Here is a 22,373-nt window from a genome sequence, read left to right on the forward strand (position 1 = left end):
TAATTTCAGACACAACGTGTTAGGGCTTATATTTTCACAGCGCATATATTATAGCGCTGTGAAATAGATTTAACGGCAACTATGCGAGAAAGCTATTTGTATTTAGTCGTAGACGATGCGTCTGGAATATTAATAATATCCAGTTTACTCATAAACAATAACATTACTACATTTTATCGGTGAAACAGCCAGACAGAGGCTGTTTGTGCCACGAACTTCTTATTTTTACCTTTAAAAAAAAAACTCACACGGTTTTGTCAAGATAATAATTGAAATTGTATAATCATAAAAAATGGTTTCAGACACACAGCAAGCAAGCGAAAAATGTTTTCAAAACAAAGTGAACATGTTTACATTTTGACAAACAAAGTTCACTGCTATAGTGATTTTGTAAAAAAAAAAAAAATATCGGTTTTTTTTCATCGAATAATTATAAACGTATAACAAAACTTTGTAATTGTTGTTTTTAGTTTGGTGCAGTTTCAAACTGTCGATACAACGAAAACACTTTTTTTGCTTTTTACCAATTAAAATTTTCAAAAATCAGACTGGCGGGCAAATGTCTCGCCGCCGTCGAAATTAAATAAATAAATCATCCAAATCCGTCCAGACCGATTTAATTGAAGTATTTGTAAAATAATTTCTACGAAATAACGATTGATGGCTGAATGCGATAAAATCACTTTCAAATAAACAAACATACAACGGTTGGACGTCTGAAAAATATTCTCTATAAATATGACTATTTCCAAAAAAAAAAAAAAAAACTATAGCTATGTTATATTTTCAGAGAAAACGAGTGTCCAACGCTAGTCGAATCACCCTGTATATGTCATCCCAATTGTCTTGGACGTATCGCGAGAACCGTTCTATTTTGAAATTCAAATCAATTTGTAATAATAATATGATTAATGCGCTATAATTGTCGAGTACTTAGATGTTTGTAAGAGGAAACAATGCAATGACCGGCTAACGAGCCTAAACGCTTAAGTACCACGGTTTGGACGACCACCTGAGAAACGCGGTTAAGTATAGCCACTGCGGTTTGCCTAAAACAAAAATAAAATCTTATCCGAGCATTAAGCTAAGACGTACAAATAGTGCGTGATATTTCAACGCCGCCGGCAAGATTAATTTAAACGTTTCTGCCAGATCGATCCGGGGCATATCTTGGATCTATAGTCTTAAATCATGGTACAATTGACCTGTAGAAGATCAATGTATGGACTGAACTCACACGAAACGGACAAACAGCAATCATGTTATTAGTATTTTTTGATTTCCTGTGTCCTGAACATATTTTTTAGCTTTACAAAAAAATCCAGATCCTTCGGCCTTGACGTTTTAATGCTTATCTTCGACATGGTTCATCTCTTTTGGTATACATTACACTTGCTGCCTTCATTTTCACTTGCCTTCTACGGTTAGGTTGGATTGGGTTTTTTTTGAAATTTCATTAACGCTTAGTACCAGCAGAGATGGTCGGCAAAAAAAAAATTAATATTCTATTGTTACCATAATAATTATTATAGTCACGGCGGGTTTTAAAACTGAAAATTAATGAGTAAAACACTTAGTATCATTAAAAAAAAAAAACCTATTAACAAACCCCATAACAGAGACCATTCGGATAGCACAAGTTTCATCTTCATTACTTATAACCATCTGTAGTTACTATTGATCTAATGATGTCAGGTTAAGTCACATTTCTATCTGAAACACCTTTAGATTAGTCATTGATTGCCTGTTGACTTACACTTTTGATAATTAAATTCAAAAACTTATCTGTCGACCTGATTTTTGTATAACAAATTGATTGAACTACTTTTTAAGTCTAATATTTTTTGTATCGATTTATTGATCCAGATTCAAATGACCGATTCAACCGTTAGGAGGTACTACTGTTTGGATTGTCCTTAAGTACAAAAATTCGATCAAATTTCAATGAAAGCTGACTTTAGTTTTTTCTTTTTTCTACGAGCAAAAGTAGCGAAAAATATCTGACACACACACACATAGCTAATTGAAAAACTACAGTGGAGTACAGTTAAGAGTAACTGTTATTTATTAGGGCTTTGGTGGCGGCGTCAAATGGCAATCCACTTGGGCTTATTGTCCATTGTTAAGTGCGTTTGCTCCTCGCCCTTCATTTTCCTTTAATACTTTTATACCGAGGGCATATTGTTAATTGTGCACATTTATGTGGACGCGGTACTTACCGGTGCTAAATGTGCTCGTAACAGCTGTCTCTCTTAAAAAAAAAAAAAAAAAGGTCCGCCGCCCTTAGATCCGTATAGAATACAAAATAATAAATGGGTCGTAAAAATATATAATGAGAAATTACAAAAAGTAGTACATACTACAGTTAGGATACTACAAATACTACACACACACACACACACGAGTATTGTAAATGTTGTTATGATTAAATAAAACCAGATTGTGCACTTCATCAATAGATTTTTCGTCGGTTTAAACTCATCGCAGTAGGGCCAAATTATAGTGCTGAAAATAGTGTACACACAATGATAAAATATTTGTTTCATTTAATCTGTGCTGTATACTTTTTAGCGAATCATTTAGCGCGCGTCAATCTATTTTTAACTTCGAAAGACTTTTATCCTTTAAAAATAAAAAGGCATAAGGGTAGTAGTGACGATTTTAATTACCCGAGACTAAATTTATCGACCGTAATTACCAATCATTAATTTCGTATAAACGCAAAAGGATCAAGCGTTGTAAATTGAAAATGTTTTTCTACGGCAAATAGATCCCTCTTCTCTAAGCCGTCCATTAATCAATGTAGATCTTCTCTAATATCGTTCCATCGGTCTTCATCCGGAGGTGATCTCTTCGTGGAGATTAGGTAATCCCTAGACTGTTGTTGAACTTATCTAAATTGTAACGAATCACTGCGAAAAGTCAACCGTGTCTTATATTGTTTGCAATCCGAAAAGGATATTATTTTTTTTTCGTTGTTGTTTGTAAAACCGATTTATAAATATTTTGGCGAATGCCGTTCGTCGAGGAAGAGCTTGTTTTAAATAATAATAATTTCGATTCGCATATCGGTTTACTTTTGGATAATTTATTCCACAAGGAATTATGGTTATTTTGAGAGAATTTTAACAAGGGCCTACATAACATTACGGCTGTTTAATAAAGCGGACGAGGCACCATATTAAACGTTCACTGATCTTCACGTGGCATCGACCAGTTTTTAAACGCTTTTGTTTACTTCCACAAAATATAAGTGGTTTTACTCAGCAAACCAAACTATTACTGCTCCCTGTAATGTCGATTAGGCCCTTGACAGAGCCACCATGCTATTTGGTGGAGATATCTGTGTTTTTGTTGCACTCTATAATTTTTTTTTTTTTATTTGATATGAACGGTATAAAAAGGTAAAAACTACATTTCTGCAAATGATAATAAATTCAAACAACTGACGGATACTATAAATCATAGTCACAATATTGCACCATCATGCATATATTTTTATCTTAGTCACGCGTGAGTTGGATTGTTAAATAATAACGTTAGAATGCAAGGAAAGCTATAAGTCACGGTGTTGTGCTTTGTTCAAATCGAAATGGAAAAACTAAGATGCAAAAAAAAGATTTAAAAAAAAAAATGATTTAATTTTAACTGTTTTTGTTTAACTTAAAATATATTGGTCGAGATAAGGTCAGAAAATAAGACTCAAGGTAGATCTGGGACTATAAAATATCTTATTTTTTTTTTTCAATCTGTAGTCAATTTTTTTTTATAAGGATAAACCGAAAAAGGGGAAAAAGACACTTTGAAAAATACCATCAACTGTTTGGATCTCATATTTTTATTATTTTTGAATTTGTATACCAATTTCACAGATTGCCATCGGTTGGATTGAAAATCAACTGCGACTTTATAGCTACAGAGAAAACCTATAAAAAAAAAGGCATTGTGTACTTTTTGTGTTTCGAAAAAGTTCAGCCAAAGTTTGTATTTAAAACTTTCACCAGCTCTAATTATTATTTTCGTGCACAATACTTTGGCATTATTTTTTTAATCAGTGAATTTACATTTTTTCTTTATCCGGCAAAATGGCACTTTGTCGACGGATGACAAATTTATTTGTTTTTAATGTTTTTATTTTCCAGGAAAGATGTAGAAAAATACTAATGCATTTCAAGGCATAAACATAACCACCAGTTGATTGACTGGCTAATTATTAAGTGTAATTAGTATAAACTGGCACATTAGATATTGGCGATATTCAAAATAGCCTGAGGACAAGTAAAACTATGATTTACTGTCGCTTTGAGTGGTACACGACACTGACAAGTTCTGTTTAAATGAAGATACATATTACTGCACGTTTCGCGTTACACTTAGTTCTATAACAATGCAAGTCGTTAGTAGTGCGAAAAAGTGGAGGGGGGCACTTCTAGGTGTCGGATGTCTTGTGATGTCACGAATGCTAAAGCAAATAATAAACGGCTATTAGACTAGAGACGTTTTCCGCATCACGTGTTGCTGATAAAAACGGTCTCGTGTGCCAACATGGCTTTTGCTATGGAAAATACCCACAGAAACGTTTTCCACGGTTTGTTGAATGTACTTCGGATGAATTTACATCAGCGGTATCTTACTTTGGGTTTTCAGAAGTTCCACAAAGTGTAATATTATAATTCAAGAGGTCGATCAATTCTATGGCGTCTACACTCAACAATGCCACCATTGTCTTAGCGACGGTCACTTTAGTTGCGCATGTCCCTTCGGCAACTACATCGGCAAGTCTTACATGTAGTTACATTTGTGTCCATGACAAATCAATTTCTCAAAAATCGTCCCATTAATTATGTATTTAGGTCAGCAAAATGTGTCAATCAGAATTATTAATATGTTTCAATAACAAAGGCAAACGAAAAAAAAAAAAGGTAAATTAATAGCCACTTCTTAACCCACCCCTGACTGGGTCCATTGTCTACGGCTGACCCTTTCAAAGCAACTCCTGACGTACAGATAGTCACTCGAATAAAAACCACTTGGGAATAGTTTGACAGCATTGTCTGTACACCTCACACTTCTGTCGAGTTTTGAATTTCTACATTTATTCCAAAATCAACCACACGGGTGGTCTTTGTCTGGCAAGCAGTTTATGGTCAGTGGTGACACGGGGAACTTGTGGATACAAGTTTTCTCTCATTTGTATTTTAGTTTTCTTAACAAATCCGTTTGGTAGGTAAACTTACTTGATGGATCGAATCCGACCACATAAGACGGACAGGGCGCTACCGCAGTGGCGCCAGGTAGCGTCTCGTCCCAGCACGCCCACCCGTCGAACGATTTCGGACAAGATTTGTCCGATTCCACTGCAAAGTACAAAAATCAAATTTATTTTTTTTTTTCACTTAACTCCACCAGACGAGACACTTCAGATACCTGTTGAATTGAAGTAACATTTCTCTCGGAGTTGCATCAGAAAAGTGTACAATTCTGGATATTTGTTGCCGAACATATTTTGATCTACCATTCTGGAACATAAAACACTTGTGTTATTCGTTTTGGACATGTTATGCCGGTTTCACCAAATATTGTTAAATACACTCTTAACACAACGTTAGTTAACAATTCATTTAAATTTAACATCTGGTCAAATGAAATAAGTTTCACCATGACATTATTATTGTTAAATTCTATTTGTTAAGTTTACAAAACGTTAGTTGGGTTACCAAAGCGGTTACCTCGATTCCAACGTTCTCATTGGTCATTAAGATGTGTGATAACTCATAAGTGATTGTATTATTTAATTTGACAGTTTGTTATTATTTGACATTTTATTTTACTTTCTTTGGACGTTTCGGTTTATATAAATAATTTATACATAATTGTTTAATACATTGTTTACATAGTCTACACTTTTCTAAAAATAGTTTGTCATCAAGGTCATTAAAATAATTTTTTTCTATTTGGAAGGCCTAAAAAAAAAAGTAGGAAGTGATAAGAATTATTTCCATTGTTATACTCAAGACAGACAAGACATAACAATATTAGCTAAATTACAAAATACAATAAATTATGATATTTTAACCTATAATGCAAAGTCTGTTCCATTCCTTTTTACCTAACCTACATAATATAACTTCTGCTTACCTAATGAAGGGTTATTAGAGTTGTCATTTCTATTGTTCTCTAAATACTCAATATAAAGAACGTCCTCATCAAATGTGTGACTTATTATATACTACTAATATACTCAGGTCAACAAAAATAATGAAACAATTAATGAACTATAATAATATAATATTATATATAAGTACTGCAATACATTTTTAACATGGCGATTAACTTTTTAACAAGCCGATTTCGGGTGATTAATTTAACAATCGTTTTGACAATGTGTTAGGGCTAAGAAATCTCGATGAAACCCAATTTTCATTAACTAGTTGTTAAATATAATTAACAAAAAGTTAAATTCTTAACAAATGTCGGTGAAACCGGCTGCAAACCCTTAATTTAAGCCTTTAATATAAAAAAAAAATATATATTGAGAACACTTTGCACACTCGATAATCCTTTACTTCAGATAACGCTGCCTATTTTCTTAGCGATATTATCATTTTGATAGCTCGAACAAAACAAGCTTACTTTTTATTAAACGGGACAACCCGAGTATATTATATTGGTATATATATATATATTTTTTTTATTTATATACACAACAGGCTGTTGTGTAAAGCGTTAGTTTATACGACGTGGTGTTTATAGTTTTAGGAGTTTTTATTATAGCCATTGAAAAACGTTGTGACCATTTAACAGGAACTTGCGTTTTTCTATAATCTGATAAACAAAACAGCAACTGCGGATTAACGAATTTTCACCGCCCTCTACAGTCCAATACAATAAATGATTTGAGGTTAGGTTAGGTTAGGTTCTTGACCTACACGCCCTACACAGAATGTGCGCCAACGTTACCTTGTAAAATTCAAGTTGTTTACCATTGTTAATAATAATATAAAATATATAATTGCCAGGTTATACCCAATATATTAACCCAGACAATCGTTTCTCCAGACCGAGCGTGTTTCCTACACTGTTTAATTACATTGAATGTGCGTACTTAGCACCTCTGTGTTAATTTCGTTAATGCACCCACACATAAACGTTTTTGTGGATCAACACGCAATTTTAAAGGTATTCATAAATATTATAATTTGCAATGTGCGTGACACCGCCGTTTTTCGTACCATCTCTTCTGTCGTGACACATTCCAATCAAATACACACAGGCTGTATAACGACCTTGTTTTTTTATAATATCGGTGTGCATTTTATGTTATTTCAAAGTTCCTGCCTTTTTCTGTCTGTTCGACAACGTTAATATACTCAATTATTACTAGACTTGATAACAACTCATAAAGGCCCTGTTGATGTACTTATAATAAACTTTGACTTTTGAACGTCATTAGGTGAAACATAATGCACGTTAAAAAGCCTAAATCTAAAGTTTTACCTTATGTAGTTTTTCGTATGAACATCATCAACTTTTAAAATTAAAATGGGAACTCCTATATATTTAATTAGGTTTTTTAATTTATGCTGAACTTTTTTATTGGTCACCGGTTTTGGATAATTACTTTTAAAGTTATTAGAGTTTCAAATTTAGATGGAGTTCTTTTTAATAATGTACACAGATATGATGCACTCCACTTTTTATGAAGTATTAAATTTGCAAAAATAACTTATACTCAAAATTGGTCAACATTTTCATCAAATTATAATTATTTTAAATAAATCTACAAAATTGGAATTATTTTCTGAGAAATATTTCATTATCAAATACACGAAGGCGCGATTGATGTTTGTATTAAACTATCGTTTAAGATAACAGAAGCCATAAAAAAATCGTCGGTATATTAACTTCTCACGCTATGGCTACAATACAATACCGTGATCGTCGAATTCCATTAACTTTACAGCCTATAATAACCGACTGGCCGAGTTGCAACAACATTTAACCGGGTCGAATCGCATGTTTATCCGCACTTATACAAATCGGATTTTTTAAAACAAAAATTATGAAGCAAGCAAAAAGGCCATCTGCAGTGTGGCCATCATGACGAAATCACATTTCCCTGGTACATATGCTCAATTTTGTTCACTACACTGTTTTCTGTATAGTCGATAAGGATTATGCTTTGCAGTATTGAACAACTTATTCGCGTTTAAGCGTTTCTTTCAGTTATAATAATTTCTTTAGACCTGTGACCTCCTCCTCTCCAAAAACGCTTGGTCTCTACTTTGCCCCACTTTGCAGGATTTTTTTTTCACATTCTTACAGTTGCTGAGCTCACAAAAAATCCGTTCGACGTGGTTGAACGTTGGCTCTTTTTTTTTTTTTTACTTAACACTCGAAGAAAAGCACATATTTACTTTTTGGCAGGGGAAAATTTCGATTTCCTGGTTACTGTAAGTTTGCTTCGTAAACGGTATGTAAATGCGCCGTTATTGGCTGTCGACTCAGCGCGCAATAATTTGAGCAAAACGCCGTTTCCCTTTTGAAAACCCACCGTCGAGAAAACTATGCGACAAAGGTAAAACTTTGCGTAGGCCCGAGATTAATGCACGCAAAGTTTACGTATATAACAATAAAAGTTTATTGTACCCGATAAACGAACGACTAATTATTGATACACGAATGCGTTATAAGAAAATCATCTTGGCCGTAAGTTCAATTACCTATATAGAGCGTATCCCACGGATATTGTAATATCCGAATTATTTTATTTATACGGTTGAATTTCGTTTGTTTTTAAATAAACTCTAAGCGTTTAAGCTGGAAAAGTGTTGTCACGATAACATGATACAAACACAAAAAAAAAAAATAACTATAGTATGATATTAAAAAATTGAAAAAAACCTAACCTAACCAAACCAAACCTAACCAAACCTAACCAAACGTAACCTAACCAAACCTAACCAAACGTAACCTAACCAAACCTAACCAAACCTAACCAAACCTAACCAAACCTAACCAAACCTAACCTAACCTAACACAAAACAAACCTATTTTGATGAGTGAGCTGTGGAACTGAGAAGGTAATAGATGTAATAAGAATATTTTTTTTAAAATTAATTTATTTTTTGTATCTCTTACTACGGACATCCTTAGATGGTGTTGGTCCAAGACAATACCATTAACCGACATAATACAATTAAGACAGATTTGTGACTTTATTGTAATATAAGCCGATAGAAAAATGTGTAGTAGCTTCGATGGGTAGCTAAGAGGTACTGTTTCTGAAACAATTTCTCCGTGTAGCAAGTAAAAAATTATAAACTTTTAAAAAAAAGTACTACCAATAAACATATTAAACGATTTTTTTTTCAATAAAATACTAAAGATCAGCCTCTAAAGCGAGTATTTTATTAACAATCTGTATTGAGTGATTTTATAAATTATCACTTTCACTTCAAATAATTTCACTGTTCCCCTACCACACTGCACTTGCCTTTTTCTGTATAATAATAATAACTGACTTGGCCAATAAATGAACAATCATTGTTCAAACATCGAGACAGCGATTAAACATAATATAGACATGACAACAGCAGCTGATATGTGATATGATATGTTTTTTACTTGTTTAGGGATCTGAACGTCTTGGACCATACGTGCGGGCACATTAAGACAACCACAGCACAAAGGCCTTGTTAGAACAACAACCGTTAGTATGAAGTAAACGGAATACTAGAATTATGGATGGAGTTGGTGCGAAACTACAGCTGTGTGTCTGTATCAGTCTGTTTATTTATGTAATTGAATCGAATGTGAAGCTTTCAATCTGCTCTCAGTGAATTTGGCACATTTTGGCAGCGGTGTGAAAATTATATTATAAAAACTATAATATTGTAATTATTTTCCGAGATAAAGAGTGTCTTGCATTAAATAGATCACTCGAGGTGCACCAGGGCCGACAACGGTTTAAATGCACCGTGAACAAAATATAGCTGTTGAGATAAAAACAAATATCCGAACAAAACGAATCAGAATAAAAATATTACAGACGATATAGTTTCGTTTTATCGAGTGGGCAAGGCGAGACGGATATGTTCTATTCACTCTTGTTTTATTTTATTGCAAAAATACAATTTTGTAAACGTATAAGGATAAATTGAACTATACAAGCCGTACGACCGTGTGCTATAATATAATATACACCGACTTCCATCCGGTTCGGTTGAGATGTTCCGGAAGTTCTGAAGCCTATTGTTAAACTTGCTTGCTACACTAACCTAAAACAATATGCAATATCGTCCACAGAGTGCACGCATAGGAAATTATTAGCCGGCGAACATTCTGGAGGACATCCAATGTAGATTTACTGTACTGTGAAATTAATTAAGCGTGATAATTGATTTATCCATAGTAGGGGATAATAATAATATATTGAGCTTAGAGTGTTTCAAACGCCCATAGACAAGTAATGCACCGTCTGATAGTAATGTTGAAATATTAACCATACTCAAGGTTACTTTATGAAACTTACCTCCCCATTTAGTCTGTTAACGTTGACCATTTTTGACGATCATTTAAAACCTAGCTACCAAAAATGTTTAGTTTTCTTTCTGCTCGGATTAACACTTACACATTCAATCAATGAATCGATAACAGCAGCTAATAGCCATCCAAATTATCTCTCATCGCCAGCCTACCGTGACCTATCAAAGAACTCCACACAATTCGTCTAACCCAATCTACAATTCTTACCCTATTTTGTGTTTCATTTTCCTCCCTTAAAATTACCCCTAATGTCTTTACAAAAACTTTTTGACAAGAGTCTATTTGGAATTGGTCTCCTACTTGTACAGTTTATATTGCAGCTATCAATTTAGACACTGTAATAGATAGGAATAAATATCTCTTTAGTCTTTTACAGATTACAAAACTCCATTACAATGGTGTGGTTGTTTTCAAAAAGTATTTGTAGTACACCATTAGAGACATACCCAATGGAATAAATCAAATAGTATATAATATCCTAAACAAATACAGATAATAAATCAGTGAATCATATTGATTGCAATTAATATTATTATTGTTTTATGTCCAGCAAATCTTATTAGGCGACTTAATTCAATATTAAATTTAAGTCAACCTGAGAGCGAAAAAATCTAAATTCAACTTCTTGATCTTAATCATTTAACGCACATAATTGTGAGCAAAATATTTATATTATTTGTTAGCCAAAACTTGTAGGGTGTAATATATTTTACATGTATAATATATTCGTCGGGGTCATACGTGCCTTTTTGTCAGTATTTTCGTCGAAGAATAGATGTAAAGCGCTAACTATTGAACTGCTTATCCACTCACATACACACACACACACAATTTTTTCAAACTTTGGAATGAACCGAAAAGCGATCAGACATGCAAGCTCGCCACTACATGCATTATTATTAGTGGCACGTATTTTCCAAAAGAGACACCGCACCGTGTGCAGATAAAGCCACGGTTATCGAAATTTAAGCCATAACATCTTCAATCTCCCTCCGAGTGTCTGTTTTCTTATTTTACTATTTCGTTTACATCTGTTATTTCTACAGTCTAAGTCCAGATCTCAATCCAGCCTCTATTGCTTTTTCTATTTTTGGAGCCAACCCTAATCCACCACTCGTTGCTAATTCTGCCTAACGTTCTGCCAGCAGACTTGCTACATGAACAAATCGGTTCAGCGGTTTCAACGATAGTGTGGGCTTAGAGTCTTTAGACACAACGAAAATTAGAAACGCATACTAAAACCTACTGCTGTGTCTTGTGGCTATTTTATATTTTTATTCTATATCGGTAAAATATAATACTATCGAGCAATTTAAAACCTTGAAACTTATCAAAATAGAATATGGGAAGATCCACGTTTAAGAATGTTGAACGGTAAACAACAGTATAATTAAATTTATCTAGGGAAAACTGAAACGCTTGAGTGGTGCCTGCGAAAAACAATTATCATCATTTTTTAATTCCATTGTGTTCGGAAATAAATTCATGCAAATAATTGGCGTTCTGAGCAAACAGCAATTAATTCAGGATCTTGAAAACACTACTATTTTCTTATGATTAAATAAGAACGTGTTATGGGGATGTCGTCGGTTAAATTCTACTCACAAAACAACCTCAAAGGAATTGCTTCGTTTGTGATTCATGTACATATAAAAGTATAATGATTCAGGTTTTTTTTTTTGCCTAGATAATTACTGTAATTATTCACTGTCCACCGTTATGAATATGTTCTCTCAAAGCCCATTAATTAATATAGTCTTTTTTTATTAGAAAATAAAATAATATTCATCTTGATTCGACCTCGCAAAAAGTGTTTCAACTAATTGCATTGACTTAAAAAAAAAAAAACACTTAAAATGCGCAACGGGTTCGAATAAATTACAAAAAAATGACCATGTTTTAGTGTTTAAATTGCATAATTTTAAATAAAAATAACTCGAATGAATTTGAAACAAGTATGTATTTTTTTTTTTTTAGAAAATTATGTTTTATATTTGCAAGCGCCATTATTACAAATAAAGTCATGACTTTTTTAGATAGACTGAAAAATTTTACTCTCTAGAACGCCCATTATTTTTAACTACTAACGAACAACACTTGTTTCTGATGGGTTTTTTTTTACAGAATAATAATAATCCATTTATTAAACGATACAAATTTACTATCGGTTATCATTTGATCCTGTTATTTTCAAGTGTTGAAAAATGCAACACCAAAAAGCAAAATATTTATAAATGTTATTCATCAAACAGTATGGACTTATATTTGAGACGCTCAGCGATACCAAACCGATTAACTCCACTTTTTTTTTCAAATTGCGAATAATAGCATGGTTGGATTAAAAAAGTGTATAATTTTCTGTGGCCAAGATAAATAACACCATAATTGAATTTTTCACCACTAGAGTGCGCAATTGTACTTACATACATTGTTTCAAATAACTTTCACTGCCTGTCCGGAAAAATTTAATTAAATGGAGTTAATCAGTTTGGCTTCTGAGCGCCTCATTAATGACTATGAGCTAAGCCCGTCAAAAACTACACAAATTCAAACGGATAAGTATACTTAGACAAAATATATGGCTGCTGGCGTTGAAACCATTCGTCTATTGTTCTATAATATTATTATATACATTTTGTGGGGAAAAAAATTGTCTCGTCTCGAAATTTCGCCCCGTTCCCGGCTAAACGATGGGAAGTCGAGTCCAGCTGTGGATATAACAATCGTTTGAGCGACACTGTATAGTAACAATAATAATATGCATACCATGTGCTGGTAATAAATTACACAGACTGATGAGAGCGCAGTGGTGGCTCATTAATAACGACATTTTTAAACCATCGCAATTTATACCAAAATAGTCACATTAAAAAAAAACACACACACACACATATAAAACAAGCGCAAAATGTAAAAACGTTCAGCAGCGTCACGTTTTCGGGTCAATCCGAGCGATTACTGTTAGAGCATACAAATATATGTATTTATTGTAATTAAACGTTTAAAACAACATAACATAGTACACACATTTCATATTTGATTAGCAGCTACACGTGTACAAGCGATGGCAATACTCTCGATGAGGTTACAGTAAATGGAAATGTGTTTTCCTTCATAAAAATAGAGTTTCAAATTGAATAATGTGTAAACTTTTTGAGTGTTTCTTCTCAATTGTAAAAATGGGAAGTGATGATCTTTTTTAACCCGATAAAGTACCTTTCGGGTACGATTTATGATCATTAGACTTGCTACATGAAGAAATCGAGATAAATATACATCACTGTAAAAACAATCCTTTATCAGGTTCGCACTTCGCATAAAATATTTCTTAAACTCTATTTAATTGATACAGTTAAACTAGTCTGAGTATTTCTAATGTTGTTTTGCTATGGACATATTATGATGTCGATGTAAGCAAATACAAAAAAAAAAACACTATTAAAACTTTGAGCTCAATTTAAATTGAAAATGATAAAACAAATAAAATATTATGTACTATAGATCAAACTTAATATTTTGGGAAAAGTCTACAGCGTGCATTCTATTTATTTACCTTTTAATTATTGTGGAAGAATTGAATTTGAATAACACAAAGCCTTAAAGCTCTCTGGGCGACTATCTGAGAGACTATCTTGAAGGATATTCAACGATGAATCCGTAGCTGAAAGAACAAAATATATGTACTTACTTTGAGTCTGTCAAAAAACATTTTATACTTTAATCCTATTGCTGTGTGAAATACAATTAAAATTTATAATATAACAACCAGCTATATTTAGTTAGATATAACATTTATTTCATTTGTTTGCCAAACCTAAACCCCTAAAAAAGACTGAAGCTGATCTCCAATTTGTACACTTGATTGTGTTGCAAGTCATTATTATTTTAGTAAACATTGAAAAAAAATACACGATAACGAAAGTAAATAAAACATGATTATTGAAACGAGTAATTTTTACTTCATTATATAGTTTTTCTTTGCTTATAAACTGCAGACAACACGGCTAATCAATAATTATTATTGTTTCTCAAATATTAATTAAACTGTCAAAATCACCTCCGCAAAATATAACAATATCAAAACGGTTCTCAGGGTTACAGCTAATTAAATTGATCGTCTTTATATCCAAACAAAAGTGGCACACATAAAAAATTATTTGTTTTAGACTACTCGTGTGTGGCTGTTAAAGTCTATGATGGCTATAGAATACAAATATTCGGTGCTAAGAATTCCGTATCGGTGTATTTTTGATATTAAATTCGTTTATGCTATTATTAACCACGAGTAGGTAGGTCGCGAGTGGGTATTCAGCCTGGGATCACAATAATAATTAACGACAACAAAACACACTCGGTACCGGGAATCCCGCTTCTCTGAACTTCTTACGGCCATTGTGTGTGTGTGTGTCCCGAATTCCCAGAAACAAGTTTGGTATTTCCCATTATAACGGATTTGTTGCCTTAGACCTTAGGATGCGCACTCTGAGAAAAGAAGCCAAAGACAAAAATGTTCAGAAATAGCAATTACGCTTTTTTTCAGCCTTACGAGAATCCGACAACACAAAAAGTAGGATATCATACTATATCGCTAACCTAACCTAATTTTTGAAACAATATTATTTTCACTCTATTGTACGTTACCTGTACAAATCATGAACACAACAAAATAGTACACCGATGAAATTTACTTCATTTAAATATGTATCGGGTCTTTTCCGCGTTGATTAATGGCAATTTTTTTTCTCGATGAGTTTTACACTTTTGTTGGTTCGCACCAACACATTGGTTTTATCGATTTTACCCGAAATTCGACTTCTATTTCAATTAACAAGTTTTGCTATTCTAACTTGTAAACGAATTTGCTTTGGAAATAAATCAAACCGGACAACACATTTTTGACGGGGGGGGGGAGGGGGGTTTAATTACTTAAACAAAGGGTTACAAACGAATAGCTGGTTGTCTTTTGTTAACTTGTGTGTTACAGCTGTTTGTTTTTAAACAAAAGGATCATTAACTGTATTTTTAGGGATAGTCTGATAGTTCGAGATGAACACGAGAAAAATTTACAAATTAAACAAAATTTTAAGTGCAATAATTAATTCAAAGCAGCTAGGAGCAATACGAGTTGACTAAAACACGTTATATTTTCGTCTATCTGTTACACGCCGTGTTACTTTTGGAATACAATATAAAATCTATTGATTTTGTTTTTTTAATTTAACACTTGTACACAAATAATATTTTCTATAAAACCAATGCTGCTTTTTACGAGCACATGTCAGTAGCGTAACAATTATTTCGATGGTTCACATCAAATATCATGTAAATAAATACACAGTTCGTAACCTTCAGTTAGCTCTCACCTCCATCGATTTATCAACCGGTCAGCAAACAGTTTTCAACAGCCAAGTGTGTTAAATACATTTTTTGACCTGAAAATAACAAAATATATGGTAATCATTTATTCCTGTCTACATATCAGACATTTCATTTAAATTTACATTAGACAAGCGACCCTTATGACTTAAAAGTATTAACCCCTTCTTGAGTGTTATTGAGTGTATTGTAAATTATTTTTTTTAATTACTCGATACGGAGATAAACCATTGATGTTGTTAAATTGTCTAACAAGAATATACTATTGCTACACTGACTTGCAACAAGTCTTGTTAACATATTGTATAACTTTATTTTTTTATCAGTACTCCCATTTTATCCATAAACTAATAACAAACGATAATGGTAAAAATAAAAAGGCGTTTTTATTTAATTACTAACGTCGTGCATAATATGTAGTTCATTCGAGGGTGTACATACTCGGTGACATTAAAAAATAAAAAATGTTTAAAAAAGGATAATAATGCTTACCCATTAATCATTGTGGCCGAACCACACCTGTAAGACCTAACCTGACGTGTGTTGGCTTCGTTGATTGTAGCACGTACGGTCACCAGAACTTTTTATGTGATTTGAATATCAATTTTCACATGTTATAATATTATATTTTGAATTAACATAATAATATTAGTAAAAAATACATTATTTTTCCCGGCAAACTCCTTTTGATTTTACGTCGACCGAGCACATTAATAAAATATCCACAATAAGGCCGTTTTAGTATTTTAAACATTTTCCAACTTTAATCGATTCGCTTCGAAGCGTTTCCTTTGTAACCGATTGTATCACCTAAGTAATAAGTTCCAGGAATTCCTTAAGAACCTGTAACTGCTCCTCCGTCACTGCTGGATTTTTTATTATTATTATCAATAAAAATAATTTGTAATAGGAATTTAGAAAGTTTTCCCCATTATAGCAACGGCTGTCATATTTTCTTTGGCAGAATGAATAATTATTTCAAAAATCGCCAAAGCGATTTTATATAAAATATTGTAAGCTCAATTATTTTTATTTTAAAGTAATTTCTATTGTGGAGTGTGTATGGGCTATGCAACGGTTTATACAAATTTCCAAAACGTTTAGTGGCGTTTAAACTATAAAGGTATTTTCAGGGTTGTGCCACCGTTGTCGTTGGCGATAAATAATGACCTTTATTATGGCTTAACCGATAGTATGATAATTATATAGCTATTTAAGGCCGATCGTTCACCGAGATAGCTAATTCTGGATTTCAACCAATTATATATAATATAAACTCTGGACGTGGGGATTTGAATTTCGATTTGATCCTTTGCCGGTGATGAGTATGTTTGTGTGTGCATTAATATACCGCAAGTCCCTTGACGATTCACTCGCTGCAATAATTTCCTCTGGGTAAATAAATATACATCATCTATGGTTGGTTTTAAATTATTTTTATGCTTATGCTATTTCATTTTTTACCTTTACAGATTTTCGAATAAATTATACAGGTTATGGGCCCACTCGAGAGCCATAGCAATAAAGCATACGTTTTGAATATCCACTCTACAAGTTTAAAAGCATAGCCACCGCAGCTGTCTAAACCATTCGAATCTTCAAAACCGCTTGCACAAAAAAATAGCAAAATCTATTAGGTTTTTAATATCTTTAAGAAGACATTGCAATCGGCAAATCCCAGTGGGACACCCTGTTAATATTGTATGCAACATAAATATAGTGTAAGTAGAGAATTCCTAACCCCCTCATTTAATTATATTGCAAGACAGCTAAGATAAGTACAAAAGGTTTGTGATAGGATCGTGATTTATCGTGTACACATAAACTTTAGTCCTTACAACGCTAGCTGGGACAGCATAAGGACAAATTTCTGTACACTAACCAATCCAGCCGTCTACAAAACGAAAAGTAATGTGGGATTTTTCACGGTAATGTAGATGTAACACAACATAGTATTAATATATTATTATATTCTACGTTCGGTTTATCTTTATTTCGATGGGTTCGATGCGCTTAATATTTCTCTTGCCCAATCCAATACCGTGTCAAGCCTTATGGGCTTTAGCGCCAATCGAAAATACAGGATAATTTATTAAGGATAACCAACTAATATTTTCAGAACTGAAATTCTTTAGCTTTTCTTTTTGAACGGTAAGGTTAGATTCGGAAAATTTTGACTGGTCGATAGCCATTTATCGAAAATTACTTATAAAATAAGTAAACTTTAAAATGTATGACGGAAATAATGGACGAATTTAGTAAAAGTATTTTCAAGTAAAAAAAAAATACAAAATTACAAATTTAATTAAAATGTCGACCTTCAGAAATTGTAAACACCACAAAAACAACTAAACCAAATGGTCTATTAATAAATTTTAATTATTCATTTCTTTTATGTTATGTTTAATAGTTATTTAAGTTTTTTTACTTTATGTCAGGTTAAGAATTATGGTGGACTTTAGGCCAAATTTCTAGATAATATTTATCAACAATAAACAGGGCTTTTAAATGTAATTTTGCTTAAAAAAAAAATTACGTACAAGTTTGTGCAATAATTCATTACTTATCCAGTAGGAAACCTTTTTACTATTGTTGTTGGTAGAGTTTCTTAGCTGTTATAATATTATATAACACACTGTTGGATGCTATTTATACTTAATATAGGAAGTTTTCAGCAAGTCAACAATGTGTGTATTGGCACCACTGCGCAATTATTACTTTGCCAATTTAATTTCCAAATCTGTCATATCGCACACGTGAGAGCCAGTAGGAGTTTTTGTTAATAATAATTGCTATCCTCTGTACATTTCCCAACGCCTAAATCCGACACGTGTATTTCATACAACAACTCATGTGGACCACGCAACTGCCTGCACATTGAATATCAACGTTGTAATTTGTACCCACTCTTTTATTATTAGACCAAGTGAAATGTGCGAAACGAGCACATGTTTACTGGTTTTTTATTGTAATAATTAAAAGATTTTAAACTCAATTTTAATGGATTTCTGTTACGCGAAAAAATAAATCAAAATTTTTTTCAGAAAGCTGAAATTGCTTTACATAAGAAACTGATTTTTAATCAATTTTTTTTTTTTTGACCTAAGATACTATAAAAAAACGATAAAAACGAGGTGTCTAGACAAAAACTCAATAATACTTTTTACGATCATGGCAAAAAAAAAAAATCCAAATAAATTTGAAAACTTTCTTTTCATCGTAACAGACATGCAGAGTGATTTTCAAAAAAATTGCCAGAGGTCGGTTCAATGGTTCCTTCATATTTGGCATGGGGAAAAAATATAAAATAAAATCCCATCAGTCTATTTTACCTCCGTGCATAGTTGACGTTTGGTCGATAATTTTCTGAGTAAAAAACAAATCCGATTATATCAACTTTGGTTTATTTCTATATGTGGGTCATCTTTTTTGCCTGGCAACGTTTTTATCCCCAACGGATAATTAAATTGGGTCCCTAGAGGGCTCGCCAGCGTATACAGTTACACAAAATGTGGTTTTGTTGTTTAAGTGTGTCCGGGCAACTAAAATCAACGTACTAAAGAATCCGACAACTCAAAATAATATTCATCTGACCGTCACAGTACAATCCGGGATAGTATAATAAAAAGTTTAAGTTTATACAAGATAATTCTTTTAGAATAGTTGAATTTCTTAATTTCAAAAAATAAGGAGGATATGTTAAAATTTTCAAGCCAGTACAGTGCAAACCTAGCACAGTGTACACCAGCAAAGTTAGAAAGTACTAAATTGAGGTGTTCTTTTTACAAATAAGCATCAAAGCGTTAATTTGAAAGTGATATTTTCAACTTGTACCCCCCCCCCCTACCCTCAAGTACCAACTAGATGAAATTTGTGATTTATAGAGGTGCTACTCGAAGGAATTAGTCCAGTATAAAAAAAATTACAGTGTATACAGACAAAAAAAAATCATCATGGTAGAACCAATACCTTCTCTGCTTTGCATCAAAGTTAAAAGTGGGAAGGAAATGTTTACTCTCTTACTGGCAAACGTATCGAAATGGATATATTTGTTGATAAATCTTCATTGTGTTTATATTTGTATATTTTACTTGATTTACTCCACGTGTAACGAAAAGGGTCTTGCAAATATGGTTTTTTTTTTTGTTATTTCTAAAACGGATTTTTTTGAAATATATTAAATTTAACTGGCATGCAAATAACGAGGGACGGAAAGAAAGACAATGCAGTGAAGCCATAATGTTATTACTTGACACGCGTGGATACTTGTTTGCTGAAAGAGACATAATCGACGTTGTGCATATTATTATTTCAAATAGAAAAAATATTATTTAAGCAGCAAGGAACGATGGTTTTGCTGTTAAGTTATAATTTTCTTTAATGAATGGCCATCGCCGTGAACAACCATTTATTGTCGGCTATTTTCAGAACAGCTCCACGTGAAAAAAACAATACATTTGTATGTCAAACGGGCCATCAGTTATGAAATTTAGACTAAATTTAGTCATGAAATTTAGACATTACAAACTGTCGGCCGTTATAAAATGAGTGGAGAATAATAAAAATGCAAAAGAGCGGTCAGACTTAGCTATAGAAATTATTTTAGTATATCCACCCAAAACGGTTTTGTATGATGGTAAGCTTGACAAGTAAGCTGTACCCTTTAAATAACTAAGAAAAAAACACAATATTACAGTAATCAAAACGACACGCATAAATTTACAAGAAAAGTGAACGAAAAAATACCGTTTGGGTTTATTATATTGTGTCTGATAGATGTGACCCGTGGTGTGGTATTTGCTCTTTGATATTACATTATGTTACCTTATCTCTTCATACGCATATTTTGTGCAACATTCCTCAGGGTTAGTCGTTTTTGGACGGTTGAACGGGTCATACAGTTGAATTCTAACAAAAGTATTAAAGTATTGCCGAGAAGAAAGTAGATGAGAATTTAATGGCTATATATATACAATATATATATATAGCCAAATCGGATTTTCTTTTAATTTAAAAATAATTTACCGACCCACTACGCTTTGTACTTTTGTTTCAATTCCCTTTTGACAAGGATAAGTCCTGCAACATGAACGAAAAGTAAATTCGAAACGTACTCGTGGTATATTGTATAGCATACACGATGGTACAAACCAGTATATGTATTTTCACACTCTCATTTAAAAAAAAAAAAAAATGAGCACCACATAAACGAACACAGACCTCGGTTAAAAAGATAATAAAATACTGAATGTTTGATCTAAAATAATTAATTTACCAATAATTTCTCATAAAATGGTTTCTGCACATCAAACAGTAAACGTTTTCAGCAAACTATTGTTAATAACTAGTTATTTAGTTATCTAGTTAAAAAACTAGATATTTTCTCCGCTCCAGAGCACAACATTGAATCATAGATTTGTAATTTCTTATCATTTATCTATATCTCTAACTTATAGTGATAATATAATTCGAAAATGGCAACATTAAATTGCTTGTATCCAGCCCAATAACATATCCATAATAAAAGTTAACTAAATACATAATAATATAAGTTTTTTTTTTAAGTTTCAAAAGTCAGATTATTTCAAAAGATATTATATCGAGCATCCTGTATATTATTATAACAAAAATGTCGTGGCAACGATTAGGTTTGTACGATTTTATATTGATATCAATCAACGCACGTTGGTAGCATTTTGAATATTATTGTAAGCCGAAATTCGTACGTATTTTTCATCATTAAATTTGTTTGTTGTTTTGTTATCTGACAGGCGTGTGTGTGTGTGTTAAGATACGTGCTTGTTTTTTATTATTATATAAGCACTAAGTGCAAAATATCATCCCTCGGGATTGATACACATATTATAATGCGTCGCTTCATCTGCACTGCTCTCCCATTCATGACATTATATTAAATGCTACTATTTTGGCACGAGCACACAACGTGATAGACTCATTACGGATGGTACACCCGTACATTATGTTTCAAAATTAATATGGTTAACAGATATGAATTATGATTTTAAAATAAAAAGATAAATAAATAACGAAAGTCGAATATTCATTATATTTTCCGTATGAATAAATAAAATGTTATTGGCTCCAACGGCGGCAGTCGATATTATGGTAATTTTTTTGTTTGAAAAGTATTCGATTTAAAGTCCTTTTTAATTATGTACTACGACACGATGATGTTTAATTTGCTAGTATTAACGACCGAGGGCAGAATGATTGTCGTTAAAACTTTGTGAGATATAAATAAAAAATATAATCTGTTGAAAAGTAAAAAAAAAAATAATAATAAGTCAAAGCTGCCGGTGAAATTTCTCAACAAATTAAAACTATAAAAAACAAACCTTAAGATTAACGACTGACGAAGAATCCTAATGAATACCGAAATCATGAAAAGTTATAATTTTAAAGGTAAAAATTATATTTATGTACATAGA

At 32.4% G+C, this 22,373-nt stretch overlaps 1 protein-coding gene across 2 annotated transcripts in view; it reads right to left on the reverse strand.

Moving 5' to 3' along the window:
- LOC126843238 (calcitonin gene-related peptide type 1 receptor-like) overlaps positions 1 to 22,373 on the reverse strand; it is a 41,343-nt gene that overhangs the window by 13,072 nt on the left and 5,898 nt on the right. The window contains exons 1-5 of one of the 2 annotated variants that reach the window (XM_050580624.1): positions 16,417 to 16,476; positions 15,912 to 15,980; positions 14,102 to 14,209; positions 5,428 to 5,519; positions 5,238 to 5,357 (exon numbers count right to left, since the gene is read on the reverse strand). In XM_050580624.1, the coding sequence (XP_050436581.1) occupies positions 5,238 to 5,357; positions 5,428 to 5,518 (211 nt within the window). In that variant the 5' untranslated portion in view covers position 5,519; positions 14,102 to 14,209; positions 15,912 to 15,980; positions 16,417 to 16,476. Of the gene's footprint in view, positions 1 to 5,237; positions 5,358 to 5,427; positions 5,520 to 14,101; positions 14,210 to 15,911; positions 15,981 to 16,416; positions 16,477 to 22,373 lie in introns of those variants that run through there. The other variant, XM_050580623.1, reaches the window with a different exon arrangement.

The sequence above is a fragment of the Adelges cooleyi genome, unplaced genomic scaffold, assembly GCF_023614345.1.
Source record: "Adelges cooleyi isolate 19-005CV unplaced genomic scaffold, UGA_ACOO_1.1 ACOO_flye_CR_arks_rails_tigmint_CR_PRNA_574, whole genome shotgun sequence".
NCBI classification, from domain to species: Eukaryota; Metazoa; Arthropoda; class Insecta; order Hemiptera; family Adelgidae; genus Adelges; species Adelges cooleyi.